Consider the following 18464-nt stretch of genomic DNA (forward strand, 5'->3'; position numbering starts at 1 on the left):
GTCTGCAGGGCTGTCCCTGCGGTGCTGCCAACCCCCCCCCCCCTCCTCACTGCGGTGGGTGGGGGTCTGCACTGAGCCCTCCCATGGGCATCCCATTTCCTTGTGGTGGTGGTGGGGGGGGGGGGTGTCCTGAAATCCAACCCCACACGTGATGGCATTGATTCCCCATGAGGAACCTTTGGGATGGAGAGCATCTCCCAGAGACCCCCAAACCCACATTTTAAGGCCTTCACCCTATGGGGGGGAAGGGGAGGGGGGGGGGGGTCTGAGCACCCCCCCCACCCAGCAGCACCCCCAGCCTTGTAAGAAACATCTTTATTGATGTCCGTTAATTGGTTTAGTATCATTGAACAAGGATTATAGGGTTGTTGTTTTCAGTGAATCAATCTAAATGACCGCCCCCCCCCCCCCCCCCCAACCCTGCACTGCTCACACAGTGCGTACCCCTGAGACGCAGAGCCCCGCTGCAAGGACCTGGAGGAGGAGGGGGGGGGGAAATGTGGGGTATCCCCATCCCCATTCAACCCCCCCCCCCACCTCCCTCTGGATTTTTGGTTCCCTCCCCACCACCTGCATCCCTCTCAGGGGGTCCTGGCTTGGAAATGAAGCATAGGAACAGAGCATAATGGGAGGATGCTCACATCCATCCCCCCCCCCCCCCCAACCCCAAATCCATGGGGGGGGAACCAAGCACCAAGCAGGCAGTGGGGATGGAGTGAGCCACAGGGGCTGGGCTGGGTGCAGTGCACCCAAAGACCCCTCTCATTGCACCCCCCTGTGCACGGTGCTCTGTGACCCCATCCCATCTTCCCCTCCCCCCCCCCCCCCCAACACCACCCTGTGCCCCCCCAGGGGGAGGGGTGGGCATTCCTCTGCTCCGGGGCTGGTGCTTCAGTCCTGGAGGGCACAAAAGGGGCTTTTCAGAGCCTCTCATCTGTGTGCTCCATCACCTCCACCCCGACGTCTGCAATTCGGGTGGGGGTCCCAGAGCCCCTTCCCAGAGCCAGGACTGCTGCTGGGGCTGCGTGATGGGGTCCGGGAGGAGTCCAACATCCACCTGCAGTGAGGAGCAGTACCTTTGGGTTCCGGAGCGCAGCGCTGTGGCCGTGCAGCTCTCAGGGTTCCCCTTCTCTTGCACAGTTCGGACCCTCCCGGGTGGCACCGCAGGGCAGCATTTGTGGGGCTGAAGAGGGGGGTTGGGGGGGGGCCGGGCTGGCATCGCGGGGTCCCCAGGGCACAGCGGGAGCATCGCCATCCCTACTGCCCCGTCCCATAGGGCCAGTTGAAGGTGCTCCCAGACAGCAGCATGTCCCTGATTAGTGTTTCGATGGGCGTCTTCCCCACCAGGCGCATGAAGAAGAGCTGTGAGATGAGGGCTGCAGGCACGGCGCGCAGGGCAGGCAGGCGCAGCAGGAGCCGCCCGAAGCGCTGCGGCTGCGATGGGTACTGGGAGCGCACGTACTCCGTCAGCGCCACCTGCGCCTTCTCCTGCAGCCCCTCCACGTGTGCTGGGTCCGACAGGCCGCAGGCGTCTGGGGAGGGGGGGGGGATGGGGAGGGGTTAGGAGGGGATTCTGTGCGCAGGGAACCGCCGCATCCCTGCGAGTGCACCCACGTGCCCATGGGAACCACCCCCCGCCCCTCCCGCATCGCTGTTGGACAGCCTGCATCCCTGAGAACCCCTGCATTCCCACCAGAGCCCCTGCGTCCCCACTGAGACCCCTGCGTCCCCATGGGACCCCCAGCATCCCTGCGGGAGCTCCGTATTCCTATGAGAACCCCTTCGTCCCTATTGGACCACTGCATCCCCACAGAACCCCCGCATCACCGTGAGGACCCCCCTGCCCATCTCCCCCGCCAGCAGCCAGGTGTGATGCCAAGCCCCCTGTCCCCTTTGCAGGGACACCCCATGCTGTCTGCGGGGACTGGGGCCCCCCTTCAGCCCCCACGCTGTGCTCCATCACATTGTTCCATCTGCAAAGGGCTCTGTGGCACCTGCAGGGCACCAGGCGCCCCCTCTGCAATGCTCAAGGTCCCCAAACCCCTATAGGATGCAGAGCTCCCAGCTGTGTGGGGTGGATGTAGGGCTCAAGGGATGCTCACAGTACCCAAACCCCAAGGGGATGCAGAGCTCCCAGCTGTGCAGGGTGGATGTAAGGCACATGGGATGCTCATGGTACCCAAATCCCATGTAGGGCTCAAGGGATGCTCACGGTACCCAAACCGCTATAGGATACAGAGCTCTCAGCTGTGTGGGGTGGATGTAGGGCTCAAGGGATGCTCATGGTACCCAAACCGCTATAGGATACAGAGCTCTCAGCTGTGTGGGGTGGATGTAGGGCTCAAGGGATGCTCACGGTACCCAAACCCCAACAGAATGCAGAGCTCCCAGCTGTGTGGGGTGGATGTAGGGCTCAAGGGATGCTCACAGTACCCAAACTGCTATAGGATACAGAGCTCCCAGCTGTGCAGGGTGGATGTAGGGCTCAAGGGATGCTCATGGTACCCAAACTGCTATAGGATACAGAGCTCTCAGCTGTGCAGGGTGGATGTAGGGCTCAAGGGATGCTCGTGGTACCCAAACCCCCATGGGATGCAGACAGCCGTGCGGGGCGGACGCGATGCCGACCTACCCGGCGTGAAGAGCGCGATGGCTTTGAGGCAGCTGTACTCAGCCGAGTCCACCTGCAGCCGGTTGAGCTTCTCCACCTGATCCTGGAAGATGCGGATCTGGTCCATGAAGGAGACCACGCGGTCGGCTGACATGGGGGAGGCGTGGAAGCCGGCGGCCGCCAGCAGCGGGGCCATGTGCAGCGGCAGCGCCGACTGCGCCGCGTTGAGCACGAAGAGCTCGCTCCAGCTGAGCCTCAGCAGGGCCACCTGGTCGGAGACGGGCAGCTCGGGGAAGAAGGGGATGTTGCGCGCCCACTCCACCGTGCTGAAGAGCAGGCGGGCGGCCAACTCGCAGATGTTGTCGATGCCCATCACGCTGCCCTGCTGAGCGTACTGAGAGCCGTAGCGGGCGGCAGGGTAGGGCTCGGCCCGCAGCAGCTGTGAGATGAGCTCGGATACCGGCTGCCCGTTGAAGTACTCCCCGCTGGGCATGGCTGTGGGGCTGGCGCTGGAGTGCGTGGGGGGGATGCGGCCCCTCTGCACGGCTGCGGGGGGGCAAAGGGGGGGGGTCAGACATGAGCGCGTCTGGCACCCGGCGGCACCCATGGGTGCCCACAGCCCCAGGAACAAGCATCCCCAATAGACCCCATACATCCCTACAAAGCCCTCTACATCACCATTGGAACCCCTGCATCCCCCATGGACCTTCTGCGTCCCTACAAAGCCCTGTGCATCCCCATCGGAACCCCTGCATCCCTATTGGATCCTCTGCATCCCCATTGGAACCCCTGCATCCATCCCTATTGGACCCCCCGCATCCCTACAAAGCCCCCTGCATCCCCACCGGAACCCCTGCATCCCTATTAGACCCCCTGCATCCCCATTGAACCCCATACATCCCTACAAAGCCCCCTGCATCCCCACTGGAACCCCCACACCCCCATTGGACCCCCAGCATCCCCCACGGACCCCCTCCATCCCCACAAACAGGACCCCTCCGGAGCCCCACAGCGCGCAGGGATCCATCCTGCACCCCACCACCCACAGCCCCACAGCTCTCCAGCATCCCCTCATCGCATCCCATCATGGGTTTGGGACAGTGCCAGTGCCCAACCCCACACCGTGCCACGCCGTGCCCCACCGTGGCTTCAGTGCTGCCAATGCTGCCCAAGGTCACCCCACGGCGGCACCCATTTATTAGCAAATAAACCTTCCATCTTGGAAGCGTCGTTAACCCCGGGGCGCTCCCCTTCCTAATTGCATGCAGGGAGGGCCATCTTTCAGCCCACCGCCCCCCCCCCCCCCCCCCTATTAGTGCCCACTATTTGCTCAGGCCTTAGTAATTAATTTATGGGCTGTTCACGAGCCACTTAAATGAGAGCTCTAAATCATGCTAAGTGGCAATAATGCCATCTCGGCTGCTTGGGGAGGAGGGAATTGCCGTCCTGCTTCCAGCATCCTCCCCCTGCTGCACACCACTGCCAGGCACTGCTCCGAGCAGAACTGAATCCCATTGCACGTGGCTGCAGGGAAGGTTTATCCATGGGGGGGGGGGGATTTAGGGGCGCCCCCCATCACGAGGAGCCCCACGGGCTGCAGGAGGGGTGCGCAAAGCCAACACCACCTGCTCTGCTGCTGCTCCGGGGAGGTAAAAAGGGGCAACAGAGGGGGGTTTTATGCAGTGAGGTGGGGGGGCACAGGGCTGGCGGCCCTGCAGTGCCGTGGTTACCTTCCTTCCTCATCCCCACACGGAAGCACTTCTTCAGGCGGCAGTACTGGCATTGGTTGCGGTGGTGTTGGTCGATCTGGCAGTCACGGTTGGACCTGCAGGGGGGTGGGAATGGGGGGGGGGGGGGGTGTTTGCAGCACGGTGCCATCGGGCACGGCCTCACAGCCTCCTCCCAGCACCCCCCCCCCCCCCAAACACACACACACACACACACACCCGCAGGCAGATGCTATGGTAACAGTGCCTGGGAGCTGTTTGCAACAGACAGGGCTGAGAGTCCCTCTTTGCAGCCCTTCCCGTGGCTTTGGGACTGCAGCCATGCAGTGCCCACAGTGCAGCCGGGGGGGCCTGAGGGGGGGGGGCACAGCTGTGGGAGGAATTCCAGCTATTTCCTATGGAGCTGTGGGACCGGGCTGCCTGGAGGGCTGGGTCCTGGGGGGGGGGGTCAGCCCCATAGAGTGATCCTCGGGTGTGAGCGGGGCAGAGCTTTGGGTAAAAGGGCAGAGATGGGACAGCTGCCACAGGTGCCAAAGGCGCAGCGGTACCCACAGCCCCGTCTGCAGGAGACCCCCGGCGGAGCACGGTGACAGCCGGCACCCCTATCCCAAACCAGGAGGGAAAGGGATAGGGGGGAAACGAAGGCACGGAGCGGTGCAGCCACGGCGCAGCCTGGGAGCCCCAACACGGCCATCCTCATTCCAACACAGCTCCGGAGAGCGGCGCACGGCCGTTCCCAGCACTCCAACCCACATTAATTCACCCGAACATCACCGCTGTGCCGAGCAGAGCGCCCGGTGACATCTCCATCAGCAGCACTGACCCCATTGCCACCGATGGAGCAGCGCCCCGCCGATGCGTGCAGGGAGCTGCGACGCCGTGAGAACACGCGAGGCGGATACGGTGCTAATTATGTAATTAGAACGTGTAATTATTTAGTGCCAGGACTACACCGGCTCCGGCTCACTTTTAATATTCAAATGAGAGCAGCGTTGGCTTTGACTCCTTCCACACAGCAGCACGTTGATCCCCGGCCCTCCAATGGCCTGTGGGAAACTCTGCTTTCCTCCCAGCCCTGGGCCAGGGGGGGAACCCATCCCAAGGGGGGGGGAGCATGGGGCACTGCCCTGCAGCACATGGGGCTCAGAGCCCTCCTGCCCAGAGGAGCCCCACTTTGGGGTCTCTTTGTCCCCCCTGCGCTCAGGGATCTCTCAGAAGCAGCGCACGTTCCCCACCTCCCCAGAACTCATCCTGAGCGGATGCTCTGAAGGGGACCAACAGAGCCTTCTCTCCCTGCTGATGCGCCGGGGTCGGTTTCCCCAGGATGCCCTGCATCCCTGCACGCTGCATCCCTGCACGCTGCATCCCTCCACGCTGCATCCCTGTGCGCTGCATCCGCACCGCTGTGCCGGAGCAGAGATGCTGAGCGCGGGGGAGGAGGAATGTAGGCCACCCAAAGCAGAGCAACGCAGCGCAGGGATGGAGGCACAGCGGGAGCAGCACCGCTCCCACCCCTCCCGCGAAGGTCAGAGCCTGCAGCACCCACGTGTGTGCTGCTCAGCGGGGAGGTGTGGGGAGCACCGCGCGGCTGTGCTGCAGGATCGGAGCTGTGCGAGCTCCCGTGTGCGTGTGTGGGGCTGCCGGTGGGGATGTGAGCCTGCTGGAGGCTCTGGAGTTGTGGCAGCCCCGAAGTTGGTGGGGCCGGGACAGGATCCGTGCCCGACCGACAGGATAAAGCGGCTCCGGTGCTGCTCTCGGGGCAGCGCAGCCGTGCCCGGAGTGACTCAGAGCCACAGCGCGTTTCCATGCTGGAAGGGCAATTAACAGCGGAGCGGAGCCGGGCGGCGGCGAGGCCCCGCGGTGACACCGGCGCAAAGCTGGGGCGCTGGGGGGGGTCGGGGGGGTCCCGCAGGCGCTGGGGCGGGGGGGCCTCGTGCTGCAGCGGGGCCACAGCGCGGCCACACCGGGGCCACCGGCACTGCTGCAGAGGGGCGGCCGCAACGCCTCCAGCGAGCGGCACCGGGGCCGCCACCGCAGAGCCACCGCGCGGCCGCCCCCGGGGCCACGGTACGGCCGTCCCCGGGGCGGCGACGCAACCGCCTCCGGGCCACCGTCGGGGCTCCGGCGCAGCCCATCGCCGGGCCACCGCGCGGCCACTCCCTCGGCCACCGCGCGGCCGCCCCGGGGCCATCGCGCGGCCATCTCCGGGCCGCCCGGCGGCCGCCCCCGGGACGCCGAGCGGCCGAAGCGGGGACGCAGCGCGGCCACCCCCGGGGTCGCCCCCCGCCGCCGCCCCCCCCCCCTCCACCCACCTGCAGGTGTAGCTGAGGTTCCTGCGGATGCTGCGCTTGAAGAAGCTCTTGCAGCCCTCGCAGGTGAAGACGCCGTAGTGCTTCCCGCTGGATTTATCCCCGCACACCACGCAGTCCACCGCCGCTCCGGGCCGCTCCTCCTCGCCGTGCTCCGCGTCGCTGCCGCCGCCCGCGGGGGACGCCGCCTCCTCCGCCGCTCCGCCGCCGCCGTTGGGCTCTCCCCACCCGCCGGCCACCATGGCCATGGCTGCGGGTCAGCGCCGCATGGAGCGGAGCGAGTTCGGCAAGTTTTCCCGGGGCCGCCGTGGGTTCGATCGGCTTTTTGGTTTTCTTTTCCCCTTCGGGGGGTTGGGGGCGGGGGGGAGGGGGGGGGGAAGGGAGCGGGCTATTTTTTTTTCGGCTGTTGTTGTTCGGCCGTTTGGGTCTCGTTCTCCTCCCCCCCCTTCCTTTCTCCTCGCCGCTGAGGATCAGCGGGGGGGCCCCGCGCAAACTTTGCGGCGGGAGCGGGGCGCGGCGCGCAGCATCCCCCCCCCCGGGGCTCCGCCGCATGCGGGAACCGCCGCTCCGCTCCTCCGCTCCGCGCGGCCCCGGGAGGACGGACGGACGGATGGACGGACGGACGGACGGACGGACGGACGGACGGACGGAAGGAAGGAGGCAGCGGCGCTGCCCCCCACCCCCCCCCGACCCGACCCCCCCCCTCCCTACGGGCCCCGCCGCCGCCGCCGCATGCAGCCGGACCGGCGGGACCCGCTCCCCGCGCCCCGGGCTCTCCCCGCCTCCCGCGAAAGAGCAAAGTTCAGCCGCTGCCGCGGTGGCCGCCCTGGATGCTCCTCCCCGTCCTCCTCCCCTTCCGCTCACCGCCCGCCGGGTCCTGCCCCGCTGTCCCCCCCCCCCCCCCCCCGCCCCGGCCCCGTCTTCGGCCCCCCCCCCGCCTCCCCCGCACCGCCTCCGTGCGCCCCTTTGTACCCCATCGCCCTTCGCTGTGGCGCCGCGGGGGGAGCGGGGCCGTCCCCGCAGCGCTCGGGGGGGGATCGGGGCCGAGCGGAGGGGGCGGCTGCGGGAATCGGTCCCGCGTGGGTGCGCGCAATGGGGACACGGCGGGACGGACGGGACGGGGAGGGGGACGGGGACACGAGCGGGGCAGAGGGGCGCAGGGATGGGGACGGAGGGGATGGGGATAGAAGGGGATGGGGATGGGGATGGGGATGGGGATGGGGCCAGAGGCGCGGGGATGGGCAGAGGGCAGAAGGGCACAGGGCTGGGATTGTAGGACTGGGATGGGGAGAGGGCAGAAGGACACGGGACAGAAGGGGACAAAAGGATGGGGACTCGGGGGGGTGGAAAGGGGACAGGGCGAAAGGGCACAGGGACACGGGGGGGGCGCAGGACTGGGGGGACACAGCGACGGGGTCCTGCAGCGTTGGGGTCCCTCAGGCCCGAGCTCCACGCAGCCCTACGAAATGTGTTCATCGTGTGGTTAATTAACCAAGTCAGCCCGACCAGAGCTCGTCAGCTGGCCCTGCAAGGCCGGTGGGCTGGGGGTGCCCGCGGTGCCGCTCCTGGTTAATTATTAACGAGGGAATAAACTGCATACAGAGGCGGCCGCCCGTGGGACAGCCCTATGGCTGCGCCTTCGCCTTTCACCTTGGGGCCAAACTCCCCCCCCGGCAGCACAGTGCATCCCACACCTCGTGGGGGGACCCTGTGGGGAATGGGGTTGGAGCTGCGGGTTGGCACCTCTGGCATCCCCAGCCCTGAAGGGAAAGGGAAGCGAGGAAGGCCGGGTTGAAAAAAAAAAGAAAAGAAAAAAAAGCAATAATAAATAAATAGAGCAAAACGAAGCAAAGGCCACGGAACAGCAGAGGGAGACGGATGGCAGCTCCGGCCATAAATAAAACCTCCATTTCCTCCTGTCTGCGGGGATCCGCGCTCACGCGGTACCTGCGTGCACAGAGCGGGGCGGTGGGGCGGCAGTGGGGCTGGGGGCTGCTGCAGGGAGTGGGGGGGGGGGACGGTTGGGGGGGGGGTCCTGGGGGCGGCCCCCACCTGCAGCCATCCCCGCAGCTCCTTTCTCCCGTGTCAGACGGTGATTTATGGCCCTTTCGCTGCCTCTCCCCCTCCTCCTCACCCCCTGCAAAAAATAATAATCCAGGAACAAAGGAGGAAATTGGATCCCCCCCCCCAACCCCAACCCCCCCCCCAGCGCTGCCCGCCCCGCCGTGGGAGCTGTGTTTGTTTTGACGTTGGTGTCCAGTGGGCGCAGGCGTTTGATCTCCGGAGGAATTCCTCCTTCCTCGCGCTGCTCCGCTGCCTCACCCACACAAAAGGGTCCCCCCCCCCCCCCCCCCCACCTGCACAAAAGGACCCCCCCCTCCCTGCACAAAGCCCCCCCCCCACCCCCCCCCGGCTTCGGGGCCGCCTCGTTTTGTGCCGCTCGGTTTCACGCCGATGCGTTGCACAGCGGTGCATGTTGTGCCAATGCATTTCGTAGGGGTGCAGTTGGGAGTGGTGCGCTCCCATTTCACGCTGCTGCTCCGTGGGCCCCCTGAGCGCCCCCCCCCCCACAGCCTCCACCCCCTTCTCCTGCATCCTCTGACCTGGAGGATGAGAAAAGCGATCGGTGCCCATTCGGCCACGCTGGGTTTGCAGTGCCATCGCCGCCCCATTTCCCAGCAGTGGGGCTGCAGTGCAGCTGTGCCCCCTGCGCACCCACCAGCAGCTCTGCCTGGGTTTGTGCTGTCTGTCAGTCCGTCCATCTGTCCGTCCATCCCCGCTTTTGGAACCCAACGGGGATGCGCAGCCCCACAAGAGCAGAAGGGGAGCTCCGTTCCTTCCCCTGTTCTCAGCCCATCCCCTCCTCTGTTCCCCCCCAACGCCGGGGCTGTGTGCAGAGCAGTGCTGCCACGAGGAGAGGTCGCAGGGCTCCGTACTGCTGCACCCCGCTGGATCTGCCTGCAGGTCTACACCTGCAACTGCATGTGGTGTGTGTGCACCCATGCACACGCATGCACGCGCATGCACGTGGAGCCCCACTCCCCCCAACCCCTCACGGAGAGGCGGTTTTGCCCCCCCCCCCCCCCCCGGCCCTATGCTGGGAGACCCCAACCCCTCCTCACCCCCCAGCCCCCGTTGGCAGCTGCCCCCCACCTCCCCCAGCTGCTCCCACGGTGAGTGCCGCTCCCTGCCCTGCATTCCTGGGGCTATCAGATCCCACACCCCCGGCCCCCACCCCGGCACTGCTGGACGCTCCCTCCCCGGGGGCCAGGAGTCACCGCTCCCCCACCTCCTGCTGCACCCATGGGGCGCTCCCCATTGCCGTGCTCCCCATCCCCCCCCCTCCCCGGCACACCCCCTGCCCTACGCTCTGTGGGAATGGCCGCAGCCCCGCACTGGGTCCTGCTTTCGGGGTGTTGGGGCTTTGTGGGTGCCCTGAGCCTCCTGGCAGCCCACGGGGGGGGCAACTGAGGCCTGGGGTGGCTGCGTTTTGCAAACCGCCATTGAGCGCGCAGAGCAATCATGGGGCAGCTGCAGGTTTGTGGGTGAAGCAATGGGGTTCTGCTGCCCCGTTCCTGGCAGCAGAGCTCGGGGGGCACCAGGGTTGGGGATGGGGGGGGGAGGGGGGTATCCCTGGGCCAGGCCTCTGTCTGTGCCCCCTCCTCCCGGCACCCGGGACATGAAAGCCACCCGAACGCCCCGACCCTTTCACGCGGCTCTCGGTGAAGCCTGACCCCAGCACAAAGCCCCCGGGAGAGCATTTGAATCTGAAAAGGGGTCTGAGCACGGAGCCCTGACCTTCAACCCATGGGTCAGCCCATCCACACCACTGCCAGTGGCCCCCCCGGAACCCCCGACAAGGCAGCCTGGTCCCGGCCGAGACGGCAGCCCTACAGCCCCACTGTGCATCCCTACATCCCTGCATCCCCACTGTGCATCCCTGCCCTGCATCCCTCCAGCTCTGCGTCCCCGCAGCCCCCCAGCACACCCCTCCGTGTCCCCACGGTGCAGACAGCCCACCCCCTGCTCTTTCCCCCCACCAGAGCTCTTCCAGTGGATCTTTATCCACGTGATCATATATACATTAACGTGTGCATATCAACATCTGTGTCCTACACTTCTGCCCCCCCCCCATCCCTGCCTGGAATCCTTGTGTCCCCATTCCCCACACCCTGGTGTCCCTGCCCCCCCCCTTGCAGCCCACCCCACACCCCGTCTGCCCACCCGCCATCTGGATATCGATCTGCTGAGCCTTGAACTCCGCAGCGGGACGTCCCCGGGGTGCCGCAGCCCTCCACCCCCCCCCAGCCCCGTGCTTCAGTCTCCCCAGCGCCCCACACATCCCACAGCCCCCCATGCGTCTTCACCCCACGCTCAGCCCCACTTCTGCTGGGCCCTCATTGCTGTGGGGGCCGCAGGGCCGCCTCCAGCCCCGCTCCCCCCCCCCCCCGCCCCCGCAGCCCCCGACCCCGTGCAGGGTCACTGCTCCTCTTCCTCCTGAATATGCATGGGGCCACCGCCGTCACCTTTGATCCCGCGTCAGGGCGAACGGAACGGCTTCATCTGCGCCATGGGGCCGCAGGAGGGGGGACGGCTTTGTTACCGGGATGAGCTGACCCCATAGCCCCCATCCACCCCCAGTGCGGCCGAGCCAGAGCCACGAGCATCGGCGCTTTATTGTCCCCATGGACTCAGCCTGCGTCCCTAAATGCAGGTCTCGCCACCGGCCGCGTGCTGCTCCAGGGCCTGCAGCCGTCGTGCCAACGCCTGCATGCGCTGCGCCTGCTGCTGCTGCACGGCTCCTGCCCGTGCCTCCAGGTGCTGCAGCTGTGCCGCCTGCTTGCGCCGGGCGCTGCGGTATGCCAGGGCCAGAGCACTGCGGGCACAGCATCACTGTGGGGTACGGGGATGGCAGGAGGGCACTGCGGCGGGTGGGTGCAGTGCCACTATGGGGCATGGGGACAGCGTGCAGACAGGGAGAGCAGGAAGGGAGCGCGCTTTGGGGTTTGCAGGAAGGGTGCTTGCAGGAGGAGATCTTGCTTTGTGGGCATGCAGGAGGGCACAGAGACTTGAGAGGGTGCAGGAAGGAACGGTGCTTTGGGGCGCACAGGGGGGGCCGTGCACTCAGGGCGTGCAGGAAAGCCCCGTGGTTTAGGCTCCCTCTGCCCACCTGTGAGCGTGGAAGGACTCTCTGGTGACGGCGATGCAGTGCTCGTGCTGCGCACGGCTGACGGCACTGCTCTGCTCCAGGGACAGCACCAGGGCCTGTGCACGGGCGTGCAGCTGCTCCATGCTGTGGGACACACGCATGGCAGTGCCCGGCACAGCACTGCAGTGAATGCAGCACTCCCAGAGCCGCGGGCCCTCACCGTGCCAATGCGCACTGCAGCTCCTGCGCCGTCCTCTCCGGGTCCGCAGGGCGCTGCGGTGCTGCTGCTCCCATCGGGGCATCCTGCGGAGAGCAGAGGGGGTCAGCAGGGTGGGGAGGGGGGGGTCAGCACCGAGCAGCCCCCGGGACACGGGGAGCCTCACCTCCTCGCTGCTGCTGGAGCCGCTGGGGGGGCTGTGAGCCCCCTGCTCCCGCTCCATGTGCTGCAGCACCAGGCGCAGCGCTGCCTCCCGTGGGCCCTGCGCAGCCGCCAGCACTTCCAGGCCCCGCTTCTCCCGCTCCGCCAGCTGCAGCCGCGTCCTCAGCTCGGCCATGGCCTCCTGGCAGAGCAGCGCCGTCACCGTCACCGTCACCTCCTGCTGTCACCTCCCCGGGGGACCCCGCCGCGCTCACCTTCAGCTCCGCCACCTCCCGCAGCAGCTCCGCTCTCTCCGGCCGCCTCCAGCCAGGCAGGAGGGCACGAGCATCCCGCAGTGCGCGCTCAGCACGGGCACAGGCATCCTCAGCACGGCGGGACGGGGCACGGCTGGGCGTGGGGACGTGGTGCAGGGACATCTGCACGGCCGCCTGCTCGGCACGCAGCTGGCGGATGGCCTCACGCAGGGCCCCCTCCTCTGACCCGTGGGTGCTGCGTGGATGGGGGTGAGGTGGCAGTCAGGTGGGCGTAGGGCAGGGGGTGCCCTGGGGATGGGGATGGGGTACCTGTGAAGCCCGGGGCAGGAGGTGACCCTGCTCCCCTCCTGTCTTTTTGGTTCTGCTTGGTCCGGGAGCTGCAGTCTCTGTGTGGGGCTGGAGCCACAGCTGTGCTCTGTGCTCTGCTCCCCTGTGGCTCCTGGGAATGGGATAGGTGGTGTGGCCACAGTGTGCTCAGCGCAGTTGTGCCAGCACCCAGGATGCCCACATCCCCCTGCATCCCCTCACAGCCCTCAGAATCCCCACAGAATCACATTATGTATCCCTGCAAGCCTGCAGCAGCCCCCCAATCTCCTCCTGCTATCCCCTCAACACTCATACACCCTCCCTCCATTCCCCCAGCACCCCCACATCCCTCATCCCCCAGGTTGGCACTCACCAGCACTGGGGCCGTGCCCATCCCTGCCCAGTTTCGCCCACATCCGTTCCAGCAGCGCAGCATAGGCGTCCACGCAGCGCTCACTGCACACAGAGGGGCTCAGCGCAGCACTGGGGCTGTCCCCCCCCCCACATCCCCACATCCCCATCCCTGCCCCATCCCCACCTGCAGTGCAGTGCCAGGTGCAGCGCGCTGCTGCGGGACTCGTGCTGCCCCAGCACCATGCTGAGCCGCTCCGAATCGCTCTTGCAGTCACGCAGGGCAGCTGAGAGCTGCTGGTTCACCTCCTTCAGCCTCTCCATGTGCCTGTGCACCGCCACCCGGTCAGCTCTGTGCCTCAGTTTCCCCACCAGAGGTGCTCAGCAGTTGCTGGGGTCAGGGGGACTCACCCCTGTAGCTGTTGCATCCTCTGCTCCAGCTCCCGGCTGGCACCCTCTGAGGGTGGGGGGGAGAGTGGGCTGTGGGGCTGAGCGCCGTGGGGCTGAGCATCGTCACAGCTCAGGATGCAGCCGGACAAGTCCTGCAGAGGGGACAGGCAGAGCCCAGCACTGGGGGGGGGGATCCCCTAAATGGAGCCCCATCCACCCCTGCCCCACACTCACCTGGGGGTCCCCCGGTCCCGGGGCACCGCTGAGCCCCGTGGTGTCACCCCCGGCACCGCCCGTCCCTTCCAGCCTGGCCAGAGCCTCCTGCAGCTCCCACACCTGTGTGAGCACCATGCTGAGCCCAGGGCCCAAACCGTGGGGCTCCCCCCGGTGCCGCCCCACACCCACCTTCCCCTGCAGCCGCTCGCGCTCCCCCTGCAACGCCCGCAGTGCATCCGTGGTGCGGCTCAGCTCCTCATCGCGGTCCCCCAATGCTGCCCGCAGCGCTGCGTTCCTCTCCGCCTCCTCCAGCAGCCCCTCTCCCCTCCCCAGGCCCTGGCACGGCCCCGCCACGCGCTGCAGCTCCTCCAGGCTCTGGGGGCACAAAGCCATGGGGCAGCGCCCATCCCCGTGGTGCCGGGGCTGTCCGTGCCGCGCTGCCCCACCTGTGCCCACTCTGCTGGCGGTGCCGGCGTGCACCGATGCCGGGAGATGACGGCGCGTTCCAGCGAGCTGACGGCGTGCTGCAGGGCAGCAAAGAGGTCGGGGTGGGGGGCTGGGGAGAGGGCACGGGGTCAGCTCCTGGCATGGCGTGGCGTGGCGCAGCGCAGCACAATGCATCATGGCGAGGCATGGCACGGAGCACTGCACCCACCTTCTGTCCCAGCGCCATCGAGCCCTCGAGGCTGCTGCCCATGGGGGTGGGGGCTGCCGGTGCACCCCGAGTGCTCCTCTTGGTCCCTATGGGGCAGAGGCCGAGTGCTGTGGGGGTCTGTGCAGGCCAGCAGTGTGGTGATGTGCTCCTCGTCCCCCGCCGCGGCTGCGTCCTCATCTTCGTCCTCGTCCTCATCCTCATCCCTGTCCTCGTCCTCGTCCAGCCGCTCACCTGCAAGGCGCAGTGGGGCGCGGGGGCTCTGCCCGGCTTGGCCCTGGGGGTCGGAAGGTGCAGGGGGGTGCCTGTGTAATTGGGGATGCAGTTTGGCAGAGATGGGGACAACGATTGAGCTCTGGGGACCTGCAGCACCCCGCGCCCTCGGGGACGCCCCGCTTGCCTCCTCCATCGCACGTCTCCTGCCCGCGCCCGGCCCCACAGCTCGGCCCCACAGTGACCGGATCCTGCAATGAGCGGATCCCGCTGCTGGTGGGGCCCCGCGGGGCCGCCCCTGGCCTTGGCCACTCCGTGTTCCTGCTGAGATTTCCTCTTCCTCAGCAGCCCCGCTGCATCCTGCGCTTAACCGTTGTGCTGCCCTGCGCCGGGTGACGGCCACGCCGGGGGGGCTCTGGGGGACCCCATCCCCACCCCGAAGCCCCGCTCTGCCCCACACCGGGCCCTCCCCTGCACGTGGATGCCCATGGAGCCAGCTGGGGGCCCGCACTCTGCTCAGCGTCCTTGAGTGCAGGAAGATTTGCATGGGTGCAGGACGGTGTGCACGGATTTTGGGGTGCGCGTGGGTGTCTGCGGTGCAGGGGCTGTTGCACGGCTGCAGAGGGCGGTGTGCACACGCGATCGGGGCGCGGTGCACGCCCGGGTGACCCCACGTGTCAGGCAGCGCCCGGAGAACTACAACTCCCAGCAACCCCTGCGCGGGGCCACTTCCGGGTCGCGCCGGGCGGGGCTCGGGCGGCCGAGAGCGGGTGAGCGCGCGGCGGGGGGTGCGCGGGGATAAGGGGTAGCACGGGGGGGGCGGGGGGTCCGTACGTGCCGGGGGGGTACAAAACGGGGGGGGGAGGGTATGAGCATGGGGCGTGTGGGAACGGGAGGGGGTGGAGTGGGGGTGTACGGGGCGAGGGGGTGTGCAGGGTGGGGGGTGCGCAGAGCGGGGGGTGCACAAAGCAAAGGTTGCGTGGATATGGGGTGTGCGGAGCAGAGGGTGCACGAAGCTGGGGGTGCACAGAGCAAAGGGTGCACGGGTGTGGGGGGCACGAAGCTGGGGGTGCACAGAGCTCGGGATGCACGGAGCGGGGGGTGCACGGAGCGGGGGGTGCACGGGAATGGGGTGCGCTGAGCAGAGGATGCGTGGGGTGTGTAGTTATGGGGTGTGCAGAGCAGGGGGTGCCTGGGGGTGGGTCACACACTGTGCGTGGGGTGTGGGATGCACTGAGCAAAGGGTGCGCAGAGCAAAGAGCGCACGGATGGGGGGCGCACGGAGCTGGGGGTGCAGTGACCCCCCACAGCCCCCCCAGAGCGGTGCCATGGAGCGCAGCTGCGGGATGGACACGTCGGGGCCGGGCAGTGCTGCTGAGGAGGAGGAGGAAAAGGCTCCGGAGCAGCGGCCGCGCACCCGCTCCAACCCTGAGGGCGCCGAGGATCGGGCATTGAGCGCTCAGAGCAGCGTGGGGAACCGCAGCGAGGGGGAGGGGGAGGCGGCCAGCAGCGAGGACAGCCCGCAGGGAACCGCTGCCCCCGATGGCACCGCCTGGCCCGGCCCCGCACATCCCCCCCCCGAGGTGCAGGTGAAGACACCGCGGGTGAATTGCCCTGAGAAGGTGGTGAGTGCGTGGATATGGGGGGGTGGGCTCAGCTGTGGGGTGCGGGGCTCAGCCGTGGGGGTCTCGCCCAGATCATCTGCCTGGACCTGGCTGAGGAGATGGCTCTGCCCAAGCTGGAGTCGTTCAATGGGTGAGTGAATGGTGGGGCTGATGTGGGGAGGGGCTGAGAGGGGGGGGACCCCGCTGAGTGCTGTGCCCCCACCCCCCCATCCCGGCAGCTCCAAGACCAACGCGCTGAACATCTCACAGAAGATGATTGAGATGTTTGTGAGGACGAAGCACAAGATTGACAAGAGCCACGAGTTTGCACTGGTGGTGGTGAACAACGACGCCACGTGGGTGAGTGGGGATGGGGGGGCATGGGGATGGGATGGGGATGGAGCAGGGTGGGGATGGGGATGGGATGGGGATGGGTTGAGGATGGAGCAGGGTGGGGATGGGGATGGGATGCAGATAGGATGGGGATGTGGATGGAGCAGGATGGGGATGGGGATGGGATGGGGATGGGGATGGGATGAGGATGGAGCAGGATGGGGTTGGGGTGGCTCTGTGACCCTCACCTGCCCCCTCCCAGCTTTCAGGGTTCACCTCAGACCCCCGTGAGGTCTGCAGCTGCCTCTACGACCTGGAGACCGTCGTCTGCAAGTCCTTCAGTATCCACTGACATTGGGGCAGGAAGGGGTCCCAGTCCATTCCTGCAGAGGGCAGAGACCCACAGTGCCCCCGGCGCGGCTGAGTCTGTGCCATGGGTGTGATGGCAGCTCCTCCACAGCCACCAAATGGCATCTCTGGAGGTTCTGTCCCCAGTTTTGTCCCATTCTGCTGCATCCCTGGTGGGCGCTGGGTTTGGTTATGGAGGGGTGGGAGGGCTCTGTGTGCCAGCACTGCTCCTTACCTCGCACTACAGATCTGGACGGGCTCTTCAACCTCATGTGAGTCCATACAGCGGGGGGGGGGGGGGTCAGGGCTGGAAGCTCCCAGCGCAGAGCAGCCCCTGGGGGTGTTATTGGGGTGGGAGGGGGCATTGCGTGGCGCTCAGTCCCAGCATGGCATCCCAGCCAGCAGAAGATCGAGCTGCCGGTGACGGACAACGTGCAGACCATCCCCCCGCCCTACGTGGTGCGCACCATCCTGGTGCTCGGCCGCCCCGGCTGCCAGCCCCAGTTCTCTGTGTCAGAGCAGATGAAGGTAAAGACCCCCCCCCCCCCCCGCCCCCCTCCCACCCCCCTGGGCTGAGCACCAATTTCTGCACGCTGCTGCATGCGGAGCCGTGCTCGCTTCTCCCCCTGCAGAAGATGCTGCAGTGCCCCTATTTCTTCTTCGACGTCGTCTATATCCACAATGGGGCGGAGGAGAAGGAGGACGAGACCAGCTGGAAGGTATGCGTGGAAAGAGCCGGGGGTGACGGCGCTGTGCCACCCCCCCCCCCTCTACCCACACCCTGTGCCCCTCAGGAGCTGTATGCCTTCTTTGGCAGCCTGGACACCAAGGGCACCAACTACAGGTACGAGGTGACGCTGACGGGGCCGGCGGTGGAGCTGCACAACTGCATGGCCAAACTGCTGGCGCATCCCCTGCAGAGGCCCTTCCAGAGCCACGCAGCATACAGCCTGCTGGAGGGGGATGAGCCCCCCGAGGTGGAGGCCACCGTCTGAGCTGGGGAGGGGCCGCCCCGTGGCCGCCGTTGGGTTTGGGTGCCCGGCTGTGGAACTGGGGGGGAAAAAGAGGTGTTTTCCTGCCCGGCTGTGGTGTGGTTTCTGTGCTGGAGGTGCGAGGGGGGGGGACAAAGGGTGTAATGGGGGGTGCCGTGGGGATGCCAGGGGGTGTCCGGGGGCACCGGGGCAGCACTGGGACTGCCGCTGGATGTGGTGAGGGGGCGTGGGGGGGTACTGGGAGGCACTGCGTGGTGGTGATGGGGGGCACTGGGGAGCAATGGGCGGTTCTGGTGCGCGGAGCGGCGCCGTGCTGTTGCAGAGCGGCGTGTGCAGTGCTGGAGCGCGGCACTGGGTGGTGCTGGTGCGGAGCGCTGGGAGGCACCGGGCAGTACTGGTGCGGGGCACCGGGTGGTGCTGTGCGGCACCGGGCAGTAGCGGCGCAGCGCAGCGGTTGAGGCCACGCCCCCTCCGGTCGCCCCCACTTCCGGCGGGAGGGCGTGGCAGCCCCCCCCCGTGGGCGCCTCTTATTGGTCGCCTCGCCAGCCAATCAGCGGCGGCGCGCGGGGGATTCGAAGTGGGGAGGCGCGTGCGCACGGCGGCATGAATGGCGCGGGGCGGCGCGGGGCG

The 18464-nt window shown here is 67.3% G+C and overlaps 3 protein-coding genes across 12 annotated transcripts; 1 reads left to right on the forward strand and 2 right to left on the reverse strand.

The window, feature by feature from the left end:
- Positions 1 to 300: 300 nt before the first annotated feature.
- Positions 301 to 9535, reverse strand: NR2F6 (nuclear receptor subfamily 2 group F member 6). 2 transcript variants are annotated; one of them, XM_046904671.1, is made up of 6 exons: positions 9251 to 9535; positions 8700 to 8784; positions 6651 to 6897; positions 4342 to 4436; positions 2633 to 3157; positions 301 to 1532 (listed from the first exon to the last, which is right to left on the reverse strand). In XM_046904671.1, the coding sequence occupies exons 1-6, from the start codon at positions 9419 to 9421 to the stop codon at positions 1258 to 1260; spliced, it is 1398 nt and encodes a 465-aa protein (XP_046760627.1). In that variant the 5' UTR covers positions 9422 to 9535; the 3' UTR covers positions 301 to 1257. The 2 variants fall into 2 exon arrangements, with proteins under 2 accessions (XP_046760627.1, XP_015155582.2); XM_015300096.4 differs by lacking the exons at positions 8700 to 8784; positions 9251 to 9535 and having other exon boundaries at positions 6651 to 7485.
- Positions 9536 to 11305: 1770 nt separating this feature from the next.
- On the reverse strand, positions 11306 to 14872 carry USHBP1 (USH1 protein network component harmonin binding protein 1). Of its 4 annotated transcripts, none has more exons than XM_040653745.2 (14): positions 14745 to 14872; positions 14348 to 14621; positions 14139 to 14248; positions 13882 to 14067; positions 13711 to 13812; positions 13498 to 13628; positions 13274 to 13414; positions 13109 to 13191; positions 12739 to 12868; positions 12430 to 12664; positions 12180 to 12356; positions 12017 to 12099; positions 11818 to 11940; positions 11306 to 11523 (listed from the first exon to the last, which is right to left on the reverse strand). In XM_040653745.2, exons 1-14 carry the CDS (start codon positions 14751 to 14753, stop codon positions 11352 to 11354), a joined length of 1956 nt encoding a protein of 651 aa, XP_040509679.2. In that variant the 5' UTR covers positions 14754 to 14872; the 3' UTR covers positions 11306 to 11351. The 4 variants fall into 4 exon arrangements, with proteins under 4 accessions (XP_040509679.2, XP_040509678.2, XP_040509677.2 ...); XM_040653744.2 differs by having other exon boundaries at positions 11306 to 11540; XM_040653743.2 differs by having other exon boundaries at positions 14348 to 14872.
- A 428-nt stretch (positions 14873 to 15300) lies between these two features.
- Positions 15301 to 17922, forward strand: BABAM1 (BRISC and BRCA1 A complex member 1). 6 transcript variants are annotated; one of them, XM_040653756.2, is made up of 9 exons: positions 15301 to 15345; positions 15868 to 16182; positions 16254 to 16312; positions 16401 to 16521; positions 16757 to 16835; positions 17090 to 17114; positions 17241 to 17370; positions 17475 to 17561; positions 17637 to 17922. In XM_040653756.2, the coding sequence occupies exons 2-9, from the start codon at positions 15886 to 15888 to the stop codon at positions 17835 to 17837; spliced, it is 999 nt and encodes a 332-aa protein (XP_040509690.1). In that variant the 5' UTR covers positions 15301 to 15345; positions 15868 to 15885; the 3' UTR covers positions 17838 to 17922. The 6 variants fall into 6 exon arrangements, with proteins under 6 accessions (XP_040509690.1, XP_015155591.1, XP_040509691.1 ...); XM_015300105.4 differs by having other exon boundaries at positions 15301 to 15327; XM_040653757.2 differs by having other exon boundaries at positions 15301 to 15327; positions 17660 to 17922.
- Positions 17923 to 18464: the final 542 nt, after the last annotated feature.

This window comes from Gallus gallus, chromosome 28 (genome assembly GCF_016699485.2).
Source record: "Gallus gallus isolate bGalGal1 chromosome 28, bGalGal1.mat.broiler.GRCg7b, whole genome shotgun sequence".
NCBI classification, from domain to species: Eukaryota; Metazoa; Chordata; class Aves; order Galliformes; family Phasianidae; genus Gallus; species Gallus gallus.